The following is a 19567-nucleotide window of genomic DNA, read 5'->3' as shown; positions in this document are numbered from 1 at the left end:
GACAATTATAAATTAAAATAAAGTTAAACATTAATGATTAAAAACATCACATGTAAGTTTGTAACAATTATGAATAAAAATAAATTTTTAATGCAAACTAAAAGTAAACTATAATCAAAATTGACATACCTTGTCTCGGCTAGTTTGAGGAACTCCTTAGGGAAGGACTTGAATAGTGCAAGTGAAGTGTGGTGATTGTATATAAGCATTTGGACTTCTCTAGCTTCTAACACTGTGTATTTTGCCCATCCAATCTTCCCTTTGTCCTTCAATGCATTGTTCAAGGCATGAACACAAGGGGTCCAAAATATGTGCCTATAAGCACCCTCTATCATCAAACCAACTGATTTGCACACAGGTGCAAAATATGTGATAACCTGTACTACACTAGCCGGCCCAACCTCCTCTATGGCATCCTCTAAATGGTGAACTGGAATTTTGCATCCTTCTTCTTTCTTGAACAATTTATAGCTTTCAAAAAATAAGAACCAATAGGGGATGTGACAATGATATTGATGAGTGGCTGATGTCTCACATCAGTCCACCCATCCATCACAATAGACTGGCCTTTCCTAACCCAAGTGTGTTTCATATCCTCAAACAACAAAGCAACCCTTGAGTACTCTTTATCTAGGATGGTGATTTGTAGCTTATGCTCACGAGGAGTACAAATGAGAAATTCATATTCAATATATATTTCACCATTTGGTTAAAATAAGTGGAACGGGTTGCATGATATGGTATACCATTAGCAACAAAGAATCCACCTATGGATGGCTCACACTTTTCCTTTGCCTATGCATTAAACATATTTTCCACCAAACCCTTCTCACCACTACTCATCTTTCTCTTCCCTCTAGACTCAGTAGGGCTGCCACTAGTACCAGTGGTGGATGACATATGCTTAGATGACTGTGGCGGAATAGATGGTGATGTCACTGTCAAATTTTGCCCCTCCATTTCATCCTCCAAGTACAATCTTTGGCATTCTAATCTTTGTTCACTAGTCAAGTTATGACAAGCTTTGACTCCATGACATGCAACACCTAAAAAGTGTGACTTCACCCTTGTATAGCTGCCCCTAAAATCATCGAGACAAACATGACAATCCCACACCCTAGTCTCTCCGGAATTTTTTTTATCCTTTGACTTAGGTGTGACATATTGGAGAAAAGATTTTTTTATATTGAAAGGGCCCTTTGCAAAATCCTTTATGATGGTGGATATTTAGACAAATCAGATTTAGGATCAGCTCTTTTCCTAGTCCCACTACTAGCAACATCACCCTCAGCCATATTTTCTTCCTCATCACCACTACTACTAGTACTCCCACTGCTGCTCATTGTGCTTTGTTTTGAGATTTAAATATGCAATGGAAATTGTAATGTCCCTGTTTTGGTTGACATCGTTTTGCATGCCGGATCAGTCTATCACGAACTCTCGTAGAGTGGTGGTTGTGATGAGAGAGTCATTCTGGTGTTTATTTGAGGATTGGATGGCTTATTATGCTCTTGGAGATATTATTTTATTATTACTTTTTATACGCCGCCTACATGTTATAATTTTAAGTTGAGATTGCACTTTTTATTTTATAAAGTTATTTATTATAAAAAAAATGCATTATAATGGGATTTTATAATGGATGTTTCTAGAAGTTCTTAATAACTTCTTAGAAAAGTGAATAAATAGAGGGCTTGGCCTCTCATTTGCACACACTTGATTTGATGATTCTACTACCTCTCTCTATGAGCATTTGTGGCACCATCTAGGTCTGCAAATATTCAGCATAATCCTTGAGAACGATATCTCTCAAGAGATTGCATAATGGAGGAAGTGAAAGACCTTTTGAAGGGTTGCACATTGGAAGTGGTATTCGGCCATTTCATGTTGAGCTTCATTGAGTTTCAGACTTGGACTGAGATTTGATATTTTTGGAGTTCTTTTTGGTGAGGGATTGCATCATTGTTCAATTGGAGGGCTTCACAAGAAGATTCATTGCAAATCTGATATCAACTGGTGATTTTCGGAAGTTTGGCTGAGATTACATTTTATCATCACTGGGTCATCAATATTGGTCCAAATCTCATGCAATCATTTTTAAAGCATTCCAATAGCTTGGGCGTTTCAGTGTGTACCATTTTCGGCTGCCAGTGTTGAAGGCAAAAATTAATACATTTTCAGTACAGTGCCGTACTGTACAGCCTGCTTCAGAACAGTGTACGACCTGCAGCAAAGGACAGTTTGGGGAAGTGCAAATTTGTTGTTCTTCATCAGCATATGACTGCCTGCAGTTACATCAGTACCAGGTTCTTCTATTATCATTGAAATAGCTAAATATCAGTAGGCAATAGGAGTAACGAGGATTTGCATTGTTTGTTGAATTCTGTCTCAGTTTTGTATCCAACTATATAATCACTGTACACCTTGTTCAATGAGCTTGATAGATCTTTGTAATCAGTCCCAGCATTGCATAATTTTGTAAGTAGTTTCTTGGTACCAAATAGTTTGCCAAATCTGAAGATGCAATTGTTCTAAGAAGGGCTTCATATTGGCACTATTTTTGCATTATTGTGTTGCTTGGGTTTGTTGCTCAACAATATCTACGATCAGTTATTTACTACCAGCAGTATAGTTGATTGCTTGCCAAGTGTTTGATAGAATTTCTTAGTACATATACAGTCTTTTAACTCAACAGTACAGTTCAGATTACATGCCAAGTGTTTGACGAAATTCAATTGTACAAAGAATCAGTGTTTTAGTGATCCTATTAGTAAGGGTCTTTACAGAAATATGAGTTGAAACAATGAATTTTTTTAAAAGCAAATTTGACTTTTCAAGTTGCAAATCTATTTAAAAAATGGAAAATGGAAGCATAAAGAGTTTCATACTTGGTGCACAAAATGGAAACTCAAACCCCTGCTCAAGCTCTTACAAGCGAAAAAATCACCTCCTCTTCTTGCAAAATGAAAACCCCACCCAACTGCAACACACTCCAACTTCACTAGCAAGGCCAAACAAATGACAAAAAAACCAAAACGTGTTCTCTTTTAACCTTTTAGGGCATTTGGAGGGGTGAGACCCACCTGGATGACCATGTTGGAAGCCTTAACTTTTTGTTTTTTTGTTCACTTTTTTATTTTTGGCATGCAAAAAATTGGGGATGGTTAGCCGTCCCTAGTATGGTCAGGGGACGTGTGGATGCCCCCTTTCTGTGCCAGGGATGGCAAGCCATCCCCCATTTTTTACCCAAGCATCCCTGAGTTTTGGAGACATCCTCTACCAGGCGTCCCATACCTGTCCCCTTTTCTTGAGGACGTCCCCGTCTCGAAAACTTGAGGGTTTTTGTCGAGCACTTGTCCCAAAGGTACGCAGGTTGCAACATGTATTAGTTGCTATCATACTTTTAACTTTATGCAGGTTCTTTAGTTCATATATGGGGGTGTTACGACAGTTTTTAATTTAGTTTTATATTAGCAGCTAATCTTCTTCTTTGGCATTTACAATACATATGAACTAACATGATTCAGATGGTCATATCAAAATCTATTATTCCTTTGCAGTTTATTGTAAAAGAAGGATGGTGTGCCGCTAGTGAGTTCAAACTTTGTTATTACTAATGTACTTATCTCCTTGGTAAGTGGTTGTCGGTGAAACTCAGGGACTTACACACCCCACCCCCTGTCCAAAACGTTGATGTACTTGTCCCTAGGTACTTGGAGCACCCAAATATCCCCACCTATGCCATTTTGCAACCACAATGTGACTGGGACGGGTACTTGAATTTCTATTTGAATTACAAATGTTACTATTGAGTATGTACAATGTTACTGTGTTGAATGTTTAGTGGTTTTGGTTCGTGTTGCAATTTGCTATTTTCAAGTGTTTCAATTTGGTATGTTATACTAAAACATCATTTTCATAACTAACATTCGAGTTCTATGTGTATGGTATACAACACCTCCCACCCTTGACCTACCGCTGACCTTCCCTCGCTGTCTCGAAATTGAGGCCCTTTGTCCCCTCGTCCCAAGGACTGGTGTTACACTTATTTTGCAATAAGTTTCCCATTGAACAAGTGGAAGTGTCCTTAAGCTTTCACACTGAATAAATGGAGAATTTGAATTAACTTACCACTAGATAAACCAGAGAAACTGATTTAATTTTCAACATTTCATGTGCACTCCACTAAAGAAGTGGTATTTTCTGGCTTGCCACCTAATTCTCTACTTTTAGCTTCGGCAATTTAGTTTTATATGTAGATTTTTTTCACTATACATGGTTTCACCTTGTCCATCAAGGGAATTGGGTGATTAGAAAGTGAAATGAATATTGCATTGTAATCTCACTTTAATTGATGTGATTTAAAAAAAAAAAAAAACTAGGGTGGTTATTACATAAAATTGGTGCTCCATTGTTGAAATCAAATTTGAGCAATTATATGTGCAGGTGCAAATTACAATATACCCACTACCCATAACATATAAAACTCGCCGAGGATGACAAATGGACTCCCCTTATTTGAGCGCATAAACACAACAGTATGAAGGCTTTGAGTTGAGGGTCTACATGCAAACATGAGTGAATGATGACTGTTTCATAGTAGATCATTGCAAAACCAATCTGAACTTTGCAATGAATAATATTTTGATAGACTCCAAAGTTGCGTGTTTTTGGTGCACATGCTGTGTTGAGTTTGAGTTAGTTCTTGCATAGAAGCATTAATCTTCTAGGGAATAAATCAGCGAAGCAAAAGTGTAGGATTTTTTGAAAAAAACAGATTTACAAAAAGGCATAAAAGATTGAAAATTAACAGTCAAAAAATACTTTAAAAATGTTGATACATGGTAGCTTCAGTCAGATATAAGGATGATTGCTTGTATTGATTATACATGTGTATGTGTATGTATGTCAGTTCATTATACACAGTTCTTGTGCTCAATAAGAATGATCATTTCATATACCTTGGAGACAAAGAAATCACTCTTGTATTAAACCAAAACTCTATATATCACAGCAAGTATACTGAAATCTAAATTTGCAGATTATATTATTCTCTTGGTACAGATCGTGTAATGATCTGATATACATGCATAGAATTTACCAAGCAATGATCGAGCAAACTAATATTGGATCATAATTTAGATCGAGCAACTGATCCATTCACTTTCTATGCAGATCTACAAATTGCAATAATAAAATTGGTTAAGTACTAACTAATCTGGGTTATGACTAAGTTTGTTTGTTGAAATGAAGAGCCATGCCATGAACAAGCATGGCTCCACCAATGTGGAGCCATGTCCTTTTCATGCCATGTCTCTTAGAGACAATATTTATACCAATATCATGGCCAAGAGAGAGATATAGAAATCAATTAATATTCTCTCCTTGGAAGTTCGACAATTCGAGTTGCAGATATAAAGTATAATCAAGTACAACAGTGACAAATTTATCTAAACTTAACATGATATCAGAGCATGAAGTTTAGAAATCTAAGTTATCAAACATTGGCTTGGGATATAAGAATTGAAATACCACTCTGAAACTCATGATTCGGCAAAGATTCCTCCACTCTTCAATACCAATAAACATCAAAGAGATTACACTTAGCGAATGGAGAGCAGAATAAAACTTGGTAGAAGATGGATGTCCTACAGATTATTGTATCTGCAGATTGATTGAACAGGATCAGTTGCATGACTTAAATGTCTTCTCGCTAGAGGCTTGATCAATGGGTGTTGTTTTTGAAACCCGCATTAGACAAAGCCTGGGGATGGATGAGCTTGAATTCACAATATAGTCTGTTGTAGAAGTCGCATTTAAGCATGTGCATCCCACCCCCACCATGAGCTCGTGAGAGTGAAGAAACACTATTGAAAGTGTTTTGGATGTGAAGTGGTGCAAATTATTCCCTGGATTGATATTATATGCATCGATGAAATCATTGAAATATTCGTGTATGAAATATCCGTTCTAGGTCCATCAACTCAACTGAATCTGAGATGCAAGGATGTTCCATTGAAATTGAGTTAATTTTTATTAATTCACAGCTTCAGAAAGGGACCGCAAGGATTCAATTGTGACATTATTTCATGTTGTGAGTAAAAATCCTTTGAGCACAATTCACCTCTCGTGCCACCACCTCCAAAGAACTATTGTTGAGCAAAGGAATCTGAGTTGTTCATTAACTTGGAGCCTGAATAAGGATTTTTTGGCAATCTGTCTAAATGTTTAGAGGATCAAATACATAGATATGGATACATTGTTGAGGCTCATCGAGGCGATAGAATTTCCTTGAGAAAGTTGATTCATTTGGTGCTATGTAATGAACATACAGATTTATTGTTTGCAATCTAGAATGCTTCCCAGGGTAGGGAAACACATTTCATGTTGATAAAGAGATGAGCATTTCTTAATGTTGAATTTCATGATGATATTAATTCATGCAAGATGTGGAACTATTAGAGAAAATTATCTTCTATGATTGGAAGAAGGATATCTTTTTATGACAAAAGGGAATAGTTAGAGGATCTGATTAAACTGATCTTCAAAGTTAGATGAATACTTAAATGTTTACAATCCTTGGACTAAGTTATTGGCTGAAACATGTTCAAAGAAAAGGAAAATAATAATATATTAGAAACAACCTTGGACGAGGAGGTCAGGAGGTTGACGAATGTACTTGAAGCTTTAAAAGGAAGCCAAATTGGCTGAATGTCTGATGTAATCAAATCTAGAGTCAAATCCACATCACATTCACTCATGTTATAATGAAATTAGACAAGTACATGTGTGTATGAGCAGTTGCCTTTATCAAAATAATAAATTATGTTCCTTATGATGAGTCCCTTGGAATAAGATATTTTCCATGATTGGAGTATGTGAACAAGACATACCTTTGTTACAAAGGGAGAAACTTAAGGATCTACATTTGCTGGCATCCAATGATATTGATTCAGAGGGAGTAAATCATGACAAAATAGTTTCTCTATGTTTCAGTTTAGGTATACTATCACTGAAAACTAACGACCAACATTCTCACTAAACCTCGTACTAGAGAGAAGTTTTGTGTACTAATGGGACAAGCTTGATATGTTGGAGAATGAAGCCTTAGCTGAAAAAGAAACTTCAGCATCAGTGATCTATTGTTTGTATCTGTACATATTTATTCTTTGAGAAGAGAAGTTTGAGGTAAAAGTCATTGTTTTCACCCTATGGATTTAGTCATGATGGATCCACCCTCTGGTATGGTTCATGGTGGCTGTCATGTGCGTGATGCCATGGCATCACTAAGTGAGAGAATCCATGATGACCCTGTCTAAACTCTTTTGTCATATGTGTGACTCATGGACATTACTAAAAGGTCACGATCTTTCTGATAATGTACACTTGTATTCAAGATTGTAAGGTGACAACTTTTAATGTCTACTATCACAGTGAATATCATGTTGAATTGATATTCATGGAAATGTCCTGATAGTTAATATCCCATGAAATTATTGATAGATATCATGCTGACTTGATATAGTTTGTATATCAATATGTTCTTTATGAGAAAAATCATGGTGGATATTATGTGACATAATATCTATGGATATGCCATGATGAGTTATGGTAGACATCATGCGACATAATGTCAGTGCACATACCATAACCAGGGTATATGAATATTGTGCTGACTTCATGTTCAATATACTCCTTCATATCATGAGTGAGAATCTAAATATGTCATACTTAGTATCTCTTGAGCATTTTGATGGATATCATGAGACATGATACCTATTGCATATCATTATGTTCTTTATGAGATAATCATGGTGAGATGCCATGATGTGTTATGATAGACATCATGAGACTTGATGTTAGTGCACTTACCATAACTTAGATATACATATAAGAGGAATATCATGCGACTTGATGTTCTTAAGCGTATTATATTTTTTATGTCACAAGATAGGTGATATCTCTCTTTCAAATAAGGTGAACTTATTGAAATATATTTTTCATCTTCCCTAGCTAAGAGTGAGTATTGATATAGAGTAGCTTCGGTAGGATATAAGAATGTCATGTGATTTGATGTTCTCTATATTCCTTAATACCATGAGTTAGGTGATGTTTAAATTGAGTTATACTTAGTTATCTTCCCTGGCTAAGAGGAGTGTTGATAAATAGTAGCTTCAGTTAGATATAAGGATGATTGCTTGTATTGATTATATATGTGTATGTGTATGTGTATGTATGTCAGTTCATTATACACAGTTCTTGTGCTCAATAAGAATGATCATTTCATATACCTTGGAGACAGAGAAATCATTCTTGTATTAAATCAAAACTCTATATATCACAGTAAGTATACTGAAATCTGAATTTGCAGATTATATTATTCTCTTGGTACAGATCGAGTAATGATCTGATATACATGCATAGAATTTACCAAGCAATGATCGAGCAAACTAATATTGGATCGTAATTTAGATCGAGCAACTGATCCATTCACTTTCTATGCAGATCTACAAATTGCAATAATAAAATTGGTTAAGTACTAACTAATCTGGGTTATGACTATGTTTGTTTGTTGAAATGAAGAGCCATGCCATGAACAGACATGGCTCCACATTGTTGAGACATGTCCGTTCATGCCATGTCTCTTAGAGACAATATTTATACCAATATCATGGCCAAGAGAGAGATAGAAATCAATTAATATTCTCTTCTTGGAAGTTTGACAATTCGAGTTGCAGATATAAAGTGTAATCAAGCACAACAGTAACAAATTTATCTAAACTTAACAAAAAATAATAATTAAAGGCATTTCCATAGCATAGATATATTGAGAGCAAATAAAATATGGAGTTCAACCCATTAATTGTAGAAAATAGAAGAGATTGTTCAAAAGCTGTTGAATTTTTTATAATGGGTTTGCCATTTCTTTGCAGTAATAACTCTAAACCTGCACTTAGTGCATTACCTAGCTTACCTTGTGGTTTTCTATGATCATCACATTCCCATTGTAGGAACTTAAACTTTTTTACAAGGCCTAAACTCCCATTCACTTGTTTCTTACTGCATGAAAGCATGGAGACTTGTACTAGCAAATCATGGATCTTGACATGGTACATATTCTTTCTTATCCGATCTTCCTAAGCTGGGATTTTTTCTGTGAATGGATAGCTGCTCTCTAATGCTAAGATCCATTACCTGTCTTTCCAAAGTATTATTGATCTTGCAAATTTGTGTTGTACTGGAGTTATTGTGCATCACTGCATCGCTATGCATTTGATTGCATATTTCTTCTCTTTACAAATTTACCCATCATGTGGTTTCTTCATCAGTGTTCTTGGAAACTTCATTGACCTTGGATCACTTCTACTCTTTAGATTGCACATTTGTCTTAACCCTTTGACAAGAACACAAGTAGCAAGGCTTCCTTTCACTGTTTAATGACAATCAATAGGACTTTTCTGCTTATTGCTTCTCTTTGTCATGATAACATGTATCTTGTGCACGTTACTAGAGATATTCTTTATGACTATGACTGGTCATTCCCTAACATCTGTTCAGATCTCTATTTTTTTCTAACAGTGAATAGATTTGATCTCTTGATAGTAAATATTACCTTCAAACAGAGAAACTCTTCAAGAACAATCAATCACTCTTTTCATTAAAAAGTCATTCAGCTATTGGACATTCTTTTGATTTTCAAAATAATCATTTGATCATTGATAACAAAAACCTTCGAAATTGTAAGTATCTCATGAAATGGAGTACAAAAAATTTGAAAGAAGGGTGACCTTGAGCAGTGTAATGAACTCTTAAGACAGCAGATACTCTTTATGAACAGAGCCATGATTTCTCTGCCCCCGAAGAATCAGTGAGTTAATCTGCTCCAGTAGTCTAAGAGTATTGTCTATATCTTTGAAACCTATGACTAATCAAATGCAATAAACACATGAAAGAAAATCCATTTTCTGTTCTTTAATCTCACTGGTGCTCTAAAGAAATTCTAGAACCTTTTTAACATTGAAATACGGTATTCAATTTGACTTTTCTCTCAGAAATCTTGAATAAAGACATTGAAAATTACCAACATAGAGTAGGGTTTGATGAATAGTCTTTGAAACCCTACCTTTAGTGCAATTCCTTTCTTGATGAGCATGTTGAAGTTCCCTTGAAATCTACATCTTCTCTGTGAAACCTACTGTATAGGACTTTTTTGCCAGTTATGATTTTTAACTTAAAAATTGCCCGAAAAATCATGAAAAAAATTGTTGATAAAAAAGTTGCAACTTTTTGCGGAAAGAATTGGCAGCATCGGTTATTCCCAATTAATTTTCTGAGTTATTGTAATAATCATGGATTGCATAGCATTTTTGCACATTGAAACAATATGTTTCACATGCTTTGCATCAGTGCAATGTTTTGAAATATAATGTAATATAGTTAAATTATAATATGTAATTTGGTTAACAATACAATAGATCTAGTAAGTGATCCTAGTTGAGTATTTATAATTTAATTTTGTTTCATGCGGGGTTGTTCTAACATCTTAACGACAAACAAATTTATATGACAATACTCCTGAAGTCCAATAGTAGTGATTATTTTTTCATTGTTAAATTGATTCTAATGACTGTATTTTAGACACAAATACTTGTATTACTTAGTAGAATTTAGAGTATCATACACATTCATTCTTGTTCCAATGATTGGACTTCTTCTGGATTTTTGTAAGCTGAATTGAATGTGATAGTACATTTGATAGGTACATATAATACTCAAAGTCAGAAGACATGAAAACATGAACAATTATTGACCAAGTTTCTGGAAATGGATCACCACAAAACCATGATGAACTTTACTACAGAAAAAGTTTGCATGCTATAAAGATTAGCATAATTTACCAAGGAAATATCCAGCATGGAGTCTGATTTGGCTGTTTGAAAAGCACCGATTTGACATCATTTTGGCAAAGTGAAAAAATATGATTCTAATTACTCCATGGAAAGCACAGTTTGTGAGGATATCCATACTCGTTACAAAAACAGCTTGAGGGGTGAAAACATGCACCAGTTATTTGAGAATGATAGAATTAAACAGGTGGCCAGCTTCCTAGTCATAATTAGTAGTAGGAGATCTGACATCAAAAAGAGTTTGAAGACAAAGGAAAGGTGTTTTCTAGGTCTTATAGACTTAATCTTGTGAACATCATTAAAATCAATCATCCAATCATTAATGCTTGACAGCATCTGAAATGATTGCAGTTTACATTCAGTTCCAGATTGGTCTTGGGTGGTCAACTGAATGGATTGTGTTTTTCTACCCTGTCATTTTATAGGTTTCCTTTCATATCTGTTGTCACAAATCTACATACAGCTGTAGTACGAGAAATTTTTTAACTAGAATGGATTATGAAACTATCACTCCAAATATACCATGAGAACAAGTAAATTTAAGGATCACTCATATTCCTGACAATAATGTACTTGGTTGGAAAAACGTATACTCAATTGGGACACAATTGACCTCCATACAAACTGTACCGTTCACCAAATTTAAAAAACAAAAAATACAATAGATTTTCAAGAAATTTTCTGCATTTGTTCTTTATTAGCTGTATATATTGTAATAAAAACAACCAAAAAAATTACCATACTTTTGCAAATCTAAAAAAATCAAGTTTAATTTTTTTTTTTTTTTTCTTTAATGCATTTTATCTGAAGATTAATCAGCACCCATTCAATTGTACCTTATGCCAAACTTATAGTCCAATTTTTTTAATCTTTCATTCCCTAAAAATCTCTATTCCTAATAAATTGTATATCATGAATCTTGGAATATGACCTATACTATGGTATACGAGAGCTATTGGTCCAACTACTAAAAATAGAAGTTATTGAATATAAAATAATTTTTAGGTTTGATTATCTTGTCTCGTAAAATAAACTGAAATGATTAAACACCTCTAAGTGAGTGCATAATTATGCAATGAGGCGTAGGTGACTAGTAGCTAGTTATGAGCCCATTTGAGTATAAAAATAAGGATGTACTTTTGAGATGAGATAAATCAACCCTCTTATCTAATATAAATAATAATAAAAAATGGCATGGAAATTATATAATCAAAGAATATTTGAGTTCTATTTTATTTGTCCAACATATTGAATTGAGTTATCGATACACGGTCCAGTGATGTGCATTTCAGTTCTAATTAGTTTACTTCCTCTTTGTGGATTATATGTGCTCATAAGTTTAAATTCTTTCTTTGTCTATTTTATTAGAATCTTAACATGTTCTTATAAAATAGGAAACATTTTTTGTTTAACACTTTATTTTATTGTATTACAGGTGATATTGGTCAAAGAATATGGTGTTTTTACATTGCACAACTTGATCAAAATGGTGGTGGTTATGAGAGAATTGATGATTTTGTTAGCTGAATAATGTCTTTGTTGTGTGAAATAAACTCCTACTTGCGCATTTGAAGGGTGCAAGGGTTACACTGATAGTATTGTATTTGTTGCATGATATTGTAGTATTATATTTTGTTTTATATCAAAACGCTTGATTACAGTAGTGTCGTCTTTATTGTTCTATATGTGCAAAATACTTAAATTATGTTTCAAGCACTAGATTTCACTCTATATATAGTTGTAAATGTTATTTTAGATATAGTTGCAAATGTCATTCCTTATTTGTCTATTTTACCAATGTTGATTATTGCATTCTATATAGCTTGAGCCCCTATAACTTGTGTATGGTAATAGCCCATGATACTGTGAGTGGTAGTTGGCTACGATTGCATAACATGAAAGGCACAAATAATACTCTTTGGATCTTGTTGGTTTCATGACAACATACATGGAGATAGTTGTGGGCTTACAACCTGGCTCATAAACTATGTCAACAATCTCACGAAGAGCTCCATAGAAAGGTCTCACCTCTATTCATATATTCATTGTAAGAATATTGTGTTATCCTCTACAAAGGAGTACATGGTTTATAATTATGGTTAGGGTTGGGGTTTATGATGGTTAGGATTATAGTTTGTATAGGGTTTAGTGTTATGGCTTATTGTCAAGGTTCAATCTTATTGAGTGGTATGGTTATGATTCAATTTTAGATTTTAATATATTTTTGATAATGTATTAATTAAAATATTAAAAAACTAGATAATAAATTATGTAACATGTTTTTAGAATCCCACTTGATAATTATTTTGTTTTTCAACTACATTTAAGTAATACCTTAATCATAAGGCTAAACTCTTTAATGCTCATAAATAATTAACACTAACCCTAAATAGCGTTGAATATTTTATCAGTGATGTTAATTGGATAATCATCAAGTAAAATACATTAAAACTATTTCCAAATTGAAAAAGGACATGCTTTCATCCAATATCACAAGTTTTTAATAGTTATTTATAATATATTATTCAATTTAAAGAAGAAATGATATTTTATTATCCTGGCACCATTGACAGAATGAGGTAAATGAATGATTTGAAATTTTCAAATACAAATATCAAAGCACTGATGTTATTACAAGATCTATTTTTTCTCATATAAATAAATACTAAATAATGCTCTTAACTTAAATTTCACTATCAAACATGTTTAAAAAATAGATATTTCCAAATATCATTAATTGATTTCATATATATTGTAAATATTGATTTTGGAAAATATGATAATATTTTCTTCTTTCTAAATAATATATAAATACTAATAAATAAATAATTATTTTTTGAACTAAAAATAGATATGATAACAATGCAAAAAAAAATTATTTATGGTTGTGATTGCAACAACAATTAAAAAATTTCTATTTTATAATTTATTGTTGTCAATAATAGAAATCTATAAAATAATATTAAGTGGATTGTACACAATAGGCATTCATTTTATTTGTTAAAGACATTATAAAGCTTGTGTCAGGACCAAACCCTTCACTACTATTACTAAATATTCTATTTCAAATTATTACAATAAAATTATATAGTATTAATAGTCAATGCATAATCTAAAGTAACTTGAGATTTCTATCTAAATTTACTTGCCACGATATACTTGGGAGGAAAACATAATGAATTCTTTGGAGGAAGCGATATAACCATTTCAATGTTGACAATATATTGGAAGTGTTAAAAATAAGCAAAACAATATCGTAGTCTTGTCAAACAATATTACTTACCATCAAAATTTTCATAGAAAATAAAATTTAGCTCAAGAAATGTCATACAGAATAGCTTTATCTTTCTCATTTTCAAGTTTCACAATATTAATAAATTTAAGTGTAAGGCTCCCACACTATTAATAGAGGTTTTAGGAAAGAGCCAAAACTATTATTTGGTCGAGATCTTATGCTTTATATTGCACTTAAAATCCTTCTTATCTATCAAATTGATACTTTAATATTTTGGTCATCATTTGTGACTCGGGCCTGACAACATATAATTGTCTAATATATAATGTGCTATCTATAGTTATGATATAATTGGTTTTTTTAAGCCAATGGAGATTGATGTATCAAGAAAGCCTCATGTTTTAATCTTTTCCATTAAAGTGTTATTACATTTCCATGGGATATTAAACATTATGAGCATTAGCAACGATGTTGAAATGCTCAAATTTATTAGTTACTACAAAAGAAATATAATACTACCTTTCACTTTCTTTGTTACAAGAAGTAGGGTTTGAGCCTTCCTATTAGGATTACTCATTTTCTCTAAATTTACCCTAAATAATGTCTAGGCCTCTTTTTTTTCCTATAATTTTGCATTGACTTGATTTCGTAGATGATGTGTATCTTTGCCTCTAAGTAATATACACCTCTAGGTAATATCTTCTCTTAATCAAAGTACTAAAGAATTTGTTCATTGTTTGCTTTGTAGTGCTGGCGACCCTTTTTAGCTACTCTTACTAGACCCCACCTCCTTGGGAAGGTTTCAGTTAAGGGGTGCTCGTCACTTGGAGAAAAGAAACCTTGCATCTCAACCCATTGGCAAGCAACATCAACAAGATTGCTACTCCTACCTTTTCCACAATGCTTTGGTGTGATGGTAGCTTTATTCCTAGTAACAAGTAATGGAATTGGAATACCAACTATATTATCGATACTTAGAGGGGCTTAGAATTTCCTAAGTTTGCAATCTCTACAACCCACTTCAATAGGTTTGATTTAGTCTTCCCTTGAGATAGCTCATGAAAGAATATGACACCATTAATTTGTGAGTAGAAGAGGGATCTACAATATTTATAACACTCATGTCCAAAAACATCCCAAAGCTCTACAAAAAAATCTTTATCTTTTTCATCAATGTTGTTTGTAGATGAAGAGTTGCTAGGACTTCTGTAAGTCATGAGGTTAAATACCAACTTCCCACTGTCTGTTGGATGTTGTAAATAAGTACACCATTGACTATGAATGGACCAGTTGACCATTGAAAGATTTAGGTACACCTAAATCTTTGACAACAAGAACCCTCGCTTGCCCACATGGCAAAAACTTGTTTTGCTCTCGATTTCTCTCTTTTTAAAAGAATATTATCAAAATGAAATGAAATAATTCAAGAGAGCTTGTTATGAAAGTAGTTACTGTATACTCAAAGCCAAAGAAAGATTTCCAAAGATAAACACAATAGGAGATAATGGATTTTTGAAGGGGAAAAACAAGGAAAAAAAAACCCATGTGAATTATATGAATGAGACAATTTCCTAGAGAGAGAGAGAGACGCTAATTACAAACACTACATAGTGAGTGTGTAGTGTAGAGAACAATACTACATTTGGGCCCGAATTGCGATGACCACCCATCGCCCAAGTGACAGTACCACGAATTGGCTCCCATTGGACGGACGTCAGACTTTTGTTGTCGCAAATTATGATGGCAAGGGCAATCGTTGCAATTGCAATGGAAAAAGTTTTCGTAACTTGAAAGACGACAAGGGCAAGGGTTCCTCTTCATGCCATCACAATTGCGATAACAAATATGACCACTATCTATTGGAGTAGGTTGTTGAAATAGTAACAAGTATGTGACAATGATGTTGTGGGAGTGATCACTATTTGTCGGAACAGGCTGTCACAATTGCAACGACTTGCTGAATTATTTGAAAACAAAATTGCAACAACTGTTGAATAAGTATTCCCAAATTCTCCACAAGGACATCACAAAGGGGAAGCAAGAGGAGGAGATGTTCTTGGATGCAAGATGTTTCTTCATTGGAGAAAGAAGTGTGACCATTGCAGTGTGGGACGCTGAGTTTTATGGAACACTTGGTTAGGGATTCTTTTTAATAGATGTCTTGTTTAGGAGGACGAAGATAGTCAGATAAGAATGCACGATCACTTGAGGGACACGGGGAGGGACATTGCAAATGGATAGCTGCCATACTGCCTTTGGTCTCCAAAGCAGGTTATTAAGGTGAAGTCAATGCCTTCTTGTATGGATTTATTAGTCATGGCAGGGTTCCGTCTTTGGTCTTGAGATATTCCTCCTGAACATGTGAAGTTAATGCCTTCCTTTTATGGCTTTAATAATCATGAATAGGGCACCCAACTTCTCTAGTGATAATGAGCTCTAAAATATTTCTTATGTTTATATTGATAATCTAAGAAGCAATACGAGTCTAAGGAATAATAATAGATTCACATAGTTAATTGTCATGCAATCATAGGTTAATATTGAGCTTCACTTGGTTTCGAGAATAGTTTAATATTCTCTACTAATCAGGGCCAACCACGTGAAGGTGGAAGCTCATTTGGCCCCACCCCCCAACATATACATTCCCCGTTAACATCTAAAATTCATTCATTCCATTAATAAATTCCTCATTAACATCATACCATTAATTTGATAAACTTGTGAATGCCACTCGAAATCCAAAATACACATACAACTGCATTCTATATGCATGGACAATAGGGGAGCTGAAAAAACCCACCGTGTTTACATTTGTTTAATAGGTCTATGCAAACCTCTAACAAAAATGCAAACCTGTTGGGTTTTTTCAGCTCCACTTGATATTGTATGCATATGAACTAAGATTGCATATTGAACTATGGTGTCCTTCCACATTGCCTAAAACCAAGAGATTCACACTATTAGTTTCCATGCAATCATAAATTAATGTTGAGCTTCACTTGGTTTCCAAGATAATTTAATATTCTCTACTAATCAGGGCCAACCACGTGGAGATGGAAGCTCATTTGGCCCTAGCCCCTCGACATCTAGATTCCTCGTTAACATTTGAAATCTTTAAGAAATGATCAATCTTTAAAGTATCTAGAATGTCCTCATCACCTCTTCCTACTCTTAAGAAAAGTTCATCTTCATTGCTCACGAGCAATTCATCACAATTCTTTGGTGATTCCTGTACATATAACACAGGTACATCCAAGAATGTCCTCATCGCGTCCTGCATAAAATGAATCCAATATTACAAAATGCCCCCTAAGAAATAATAGTTCAAGTGAAATAAACTCATGAAAAATGAAAAAGAGAAAAAGGAATCTACTTACCAATAGGCGTTACCATCACATTTGTGGCCATGCTATGTGTTGAGTAAGTTTTATTATTTTTCCGATGTGTCAAGATCTCTCTATTTATATACATACATAGACACACATATGTGTGTATGTATATATACACATATATACATATACATATGTATATATATGTATATACATACATACATACATACATATACAAAGATCACAAGGGTATGACAATGAAATGCAATAATCACAAGGGCATGGCAACAAAATCCTAGATCTTCCCTGATCTCCACAATCCACAAGATCTCTCTATATACATACATACATACATACATAGACACACACATGAATGTATGTATGCATACATATATATATATATATATATATATATATATATATATATATATATATATATATATATATATATATTCATACATACATACATACATATACACATACATATATACATACGTACATAATATATACAGACATACAAACATATACACATACATATATAAATACATACATACATCTGCATATGCAATTTTATCATGTTGGAAAATTGTATTTGATCCTACTAGCTGGGGACATTTGATTGTTCCTGCTATGATATATTTTTGTAAAATTTCTTGCGAACTCTACCCATTTTTCTTGGTTTGCATTATTTTTGTGTAGGATCTTGAGGTAGGTCACTTAGTACAGGTTAAGTGAGTTTTATTATTTTATTGTTTAGATTATGGAATATGTATGCAGTTGGATCAATTTTTTTGGTTTGCCAATCTCTCTCTCTCTCTCTCTCTCTCTCTCTCTCTCTCTCTCTCTCTCTCTCTATATATATATATATATATATATACACACACACACACACACACACACACATAGGCACACACATATGCGTGTGAATGTATGTATGTATGTATGTATGTATGTATACACAGGTATATATATGTATATACATACATACATACATACATATACATAAATAATAGTAATATATGTATTGCACCTACATTTTCTTTGCCATTGCTTATAAGAGTGTTTCAAGGTTGGGAACCACTTCAACATCCTTTGCATGGTTTAGAGGTAATGTCGTTGTGGCAATGAGAATAACTTCAATGAAGAGTTGAGTGTAAGGAGTTACTACCCTGAACCTATGCTACAAATTCTTGGGAGCCAAGGGACCCTAAGCCTATGGTACATTTTCTAGAGACATGGGAGAAGTTACTACTAACTTTAGTACTTCATAATTTTCTAGATCATATAGTGATGCCCAAATTAACAGTAGCAATAGATACTTGGGATCCTTGTAGGGAGATTATGCCAATACATGCATGGTTACTATTGAGCTATCATTTCTCACGATGCTTAACCATAGGGATCCTTTTGAACTCCTCTCTTGAAAAGCTAATCTAGGATCAACTCCAAAGTTCTAGGTGATCTTGCAACCTACTAGAATCCACTCAATTGAAGATAAATGTATTTATTCACAAGGAGGCCTTTGCAGGTTTGAACCAATTCAGCTAAGATGTTTGATCTATTGTTTTGAAAAAATAACCACAAAAGAGATATTTTTGGTATTTTATGTTTAATGATGAATGTAATTTATCAATGCAACTATATGAATTCCTAATTTGACCAAGTGTTAGCAGAGAAAATAACAAAGATAAGGTAACGAGAGATTAAAGAAAATAACTTGAAAGGGAAATTCTTAACGGACATAAACCATGGTAACAACACGTCTACAAGTTAAATTGTTAAAAAGATCAGGTAGAAAACCAATGAAAATAGGAGCAACACTTCCTCAATTCCACTGATGCAATCATCAACGAGAACTCAGTAATAACTGAAAGATGTTTCACTTCTCATCAAATCACAAGGCCACAAAAACTGCGCTCATGCGAGATAAGAAGCTATGCAGGAACAATAAGGTGATCTTTTCTCCAATTCAGTACGTTAGTGGAATTCATTAACACAAGGCAACCACCAAAACTAAAATCATTGCACAATCAAATCAACACAATAAAATCATTGGCTCCATTATTACTCATGAACATGCATTCACAAAAATAACA

At 33.7% G+C, this 19567-nt stretch overlaps 1 protein-coding gene and 1 pseudogene across 4 annotated transcripts in view; one reads left to right on the top strand and one right to left on the bottom strand.

The window, feature by feature from the left end:
* The window catches only part of LOC149552372 (fanconi anemia group F protein (FANCF)), a 235082-nt gene extending 222420 nt beyond the window's left edge, over positions 1–12662 (top strand). For 3 of the 4 annotated variants that reach the window (XR_016352912.1, XM_089787910.1, XM_089787911.1), the window contains one exon: positions 12343–12662. Coding sequence is in view for 2 of the 4 variants with exons in the window: in XM_089787910.1 (XP_089644036.1) it covers positions 12343–12434 (92 nt within the window). In the remaining 2 variants the exon portion in view is untranslated. The remainder of the gene's footprint in view (positions 1–12342) is intronic. The other variant, XR_016352913.1, reaches the window with a different exon arrangement.
* Positions 12663–14813: 2151 nt separating this feature from the next.
* On the bottom strand, positions 14814–17410 carry LOC149552371 (small GTPase-like protein LIP2 pseudogene; annotated as a pseudogene).
* Between the last annotated feature and the right edge of the window lie 2157 nt (positions 17411–19567).

The sequence above is a fragment of the Cupressus sempervirens genome, chromosome 6 (assembly GCF_028749045.1).
Source record: "Cupressus sempervirens isolate cs-2001-9-10 chromosome 6, ASM2874904v1, whole genome shotgun sequence".
NCBI classification, from domain to species: domain Eukaryota; kingdom Viridiplantae; phylum Streptophyta; class Pinopsida; order Cupressales; family Cupressaceae; genus Cupressus; species Cupressus sempervirens.
The sequence above is the reverse complement of the archived record's forward strand: the minus strand, read 5'-3'. Positions and strand labels throughout refer to the sequence as shown.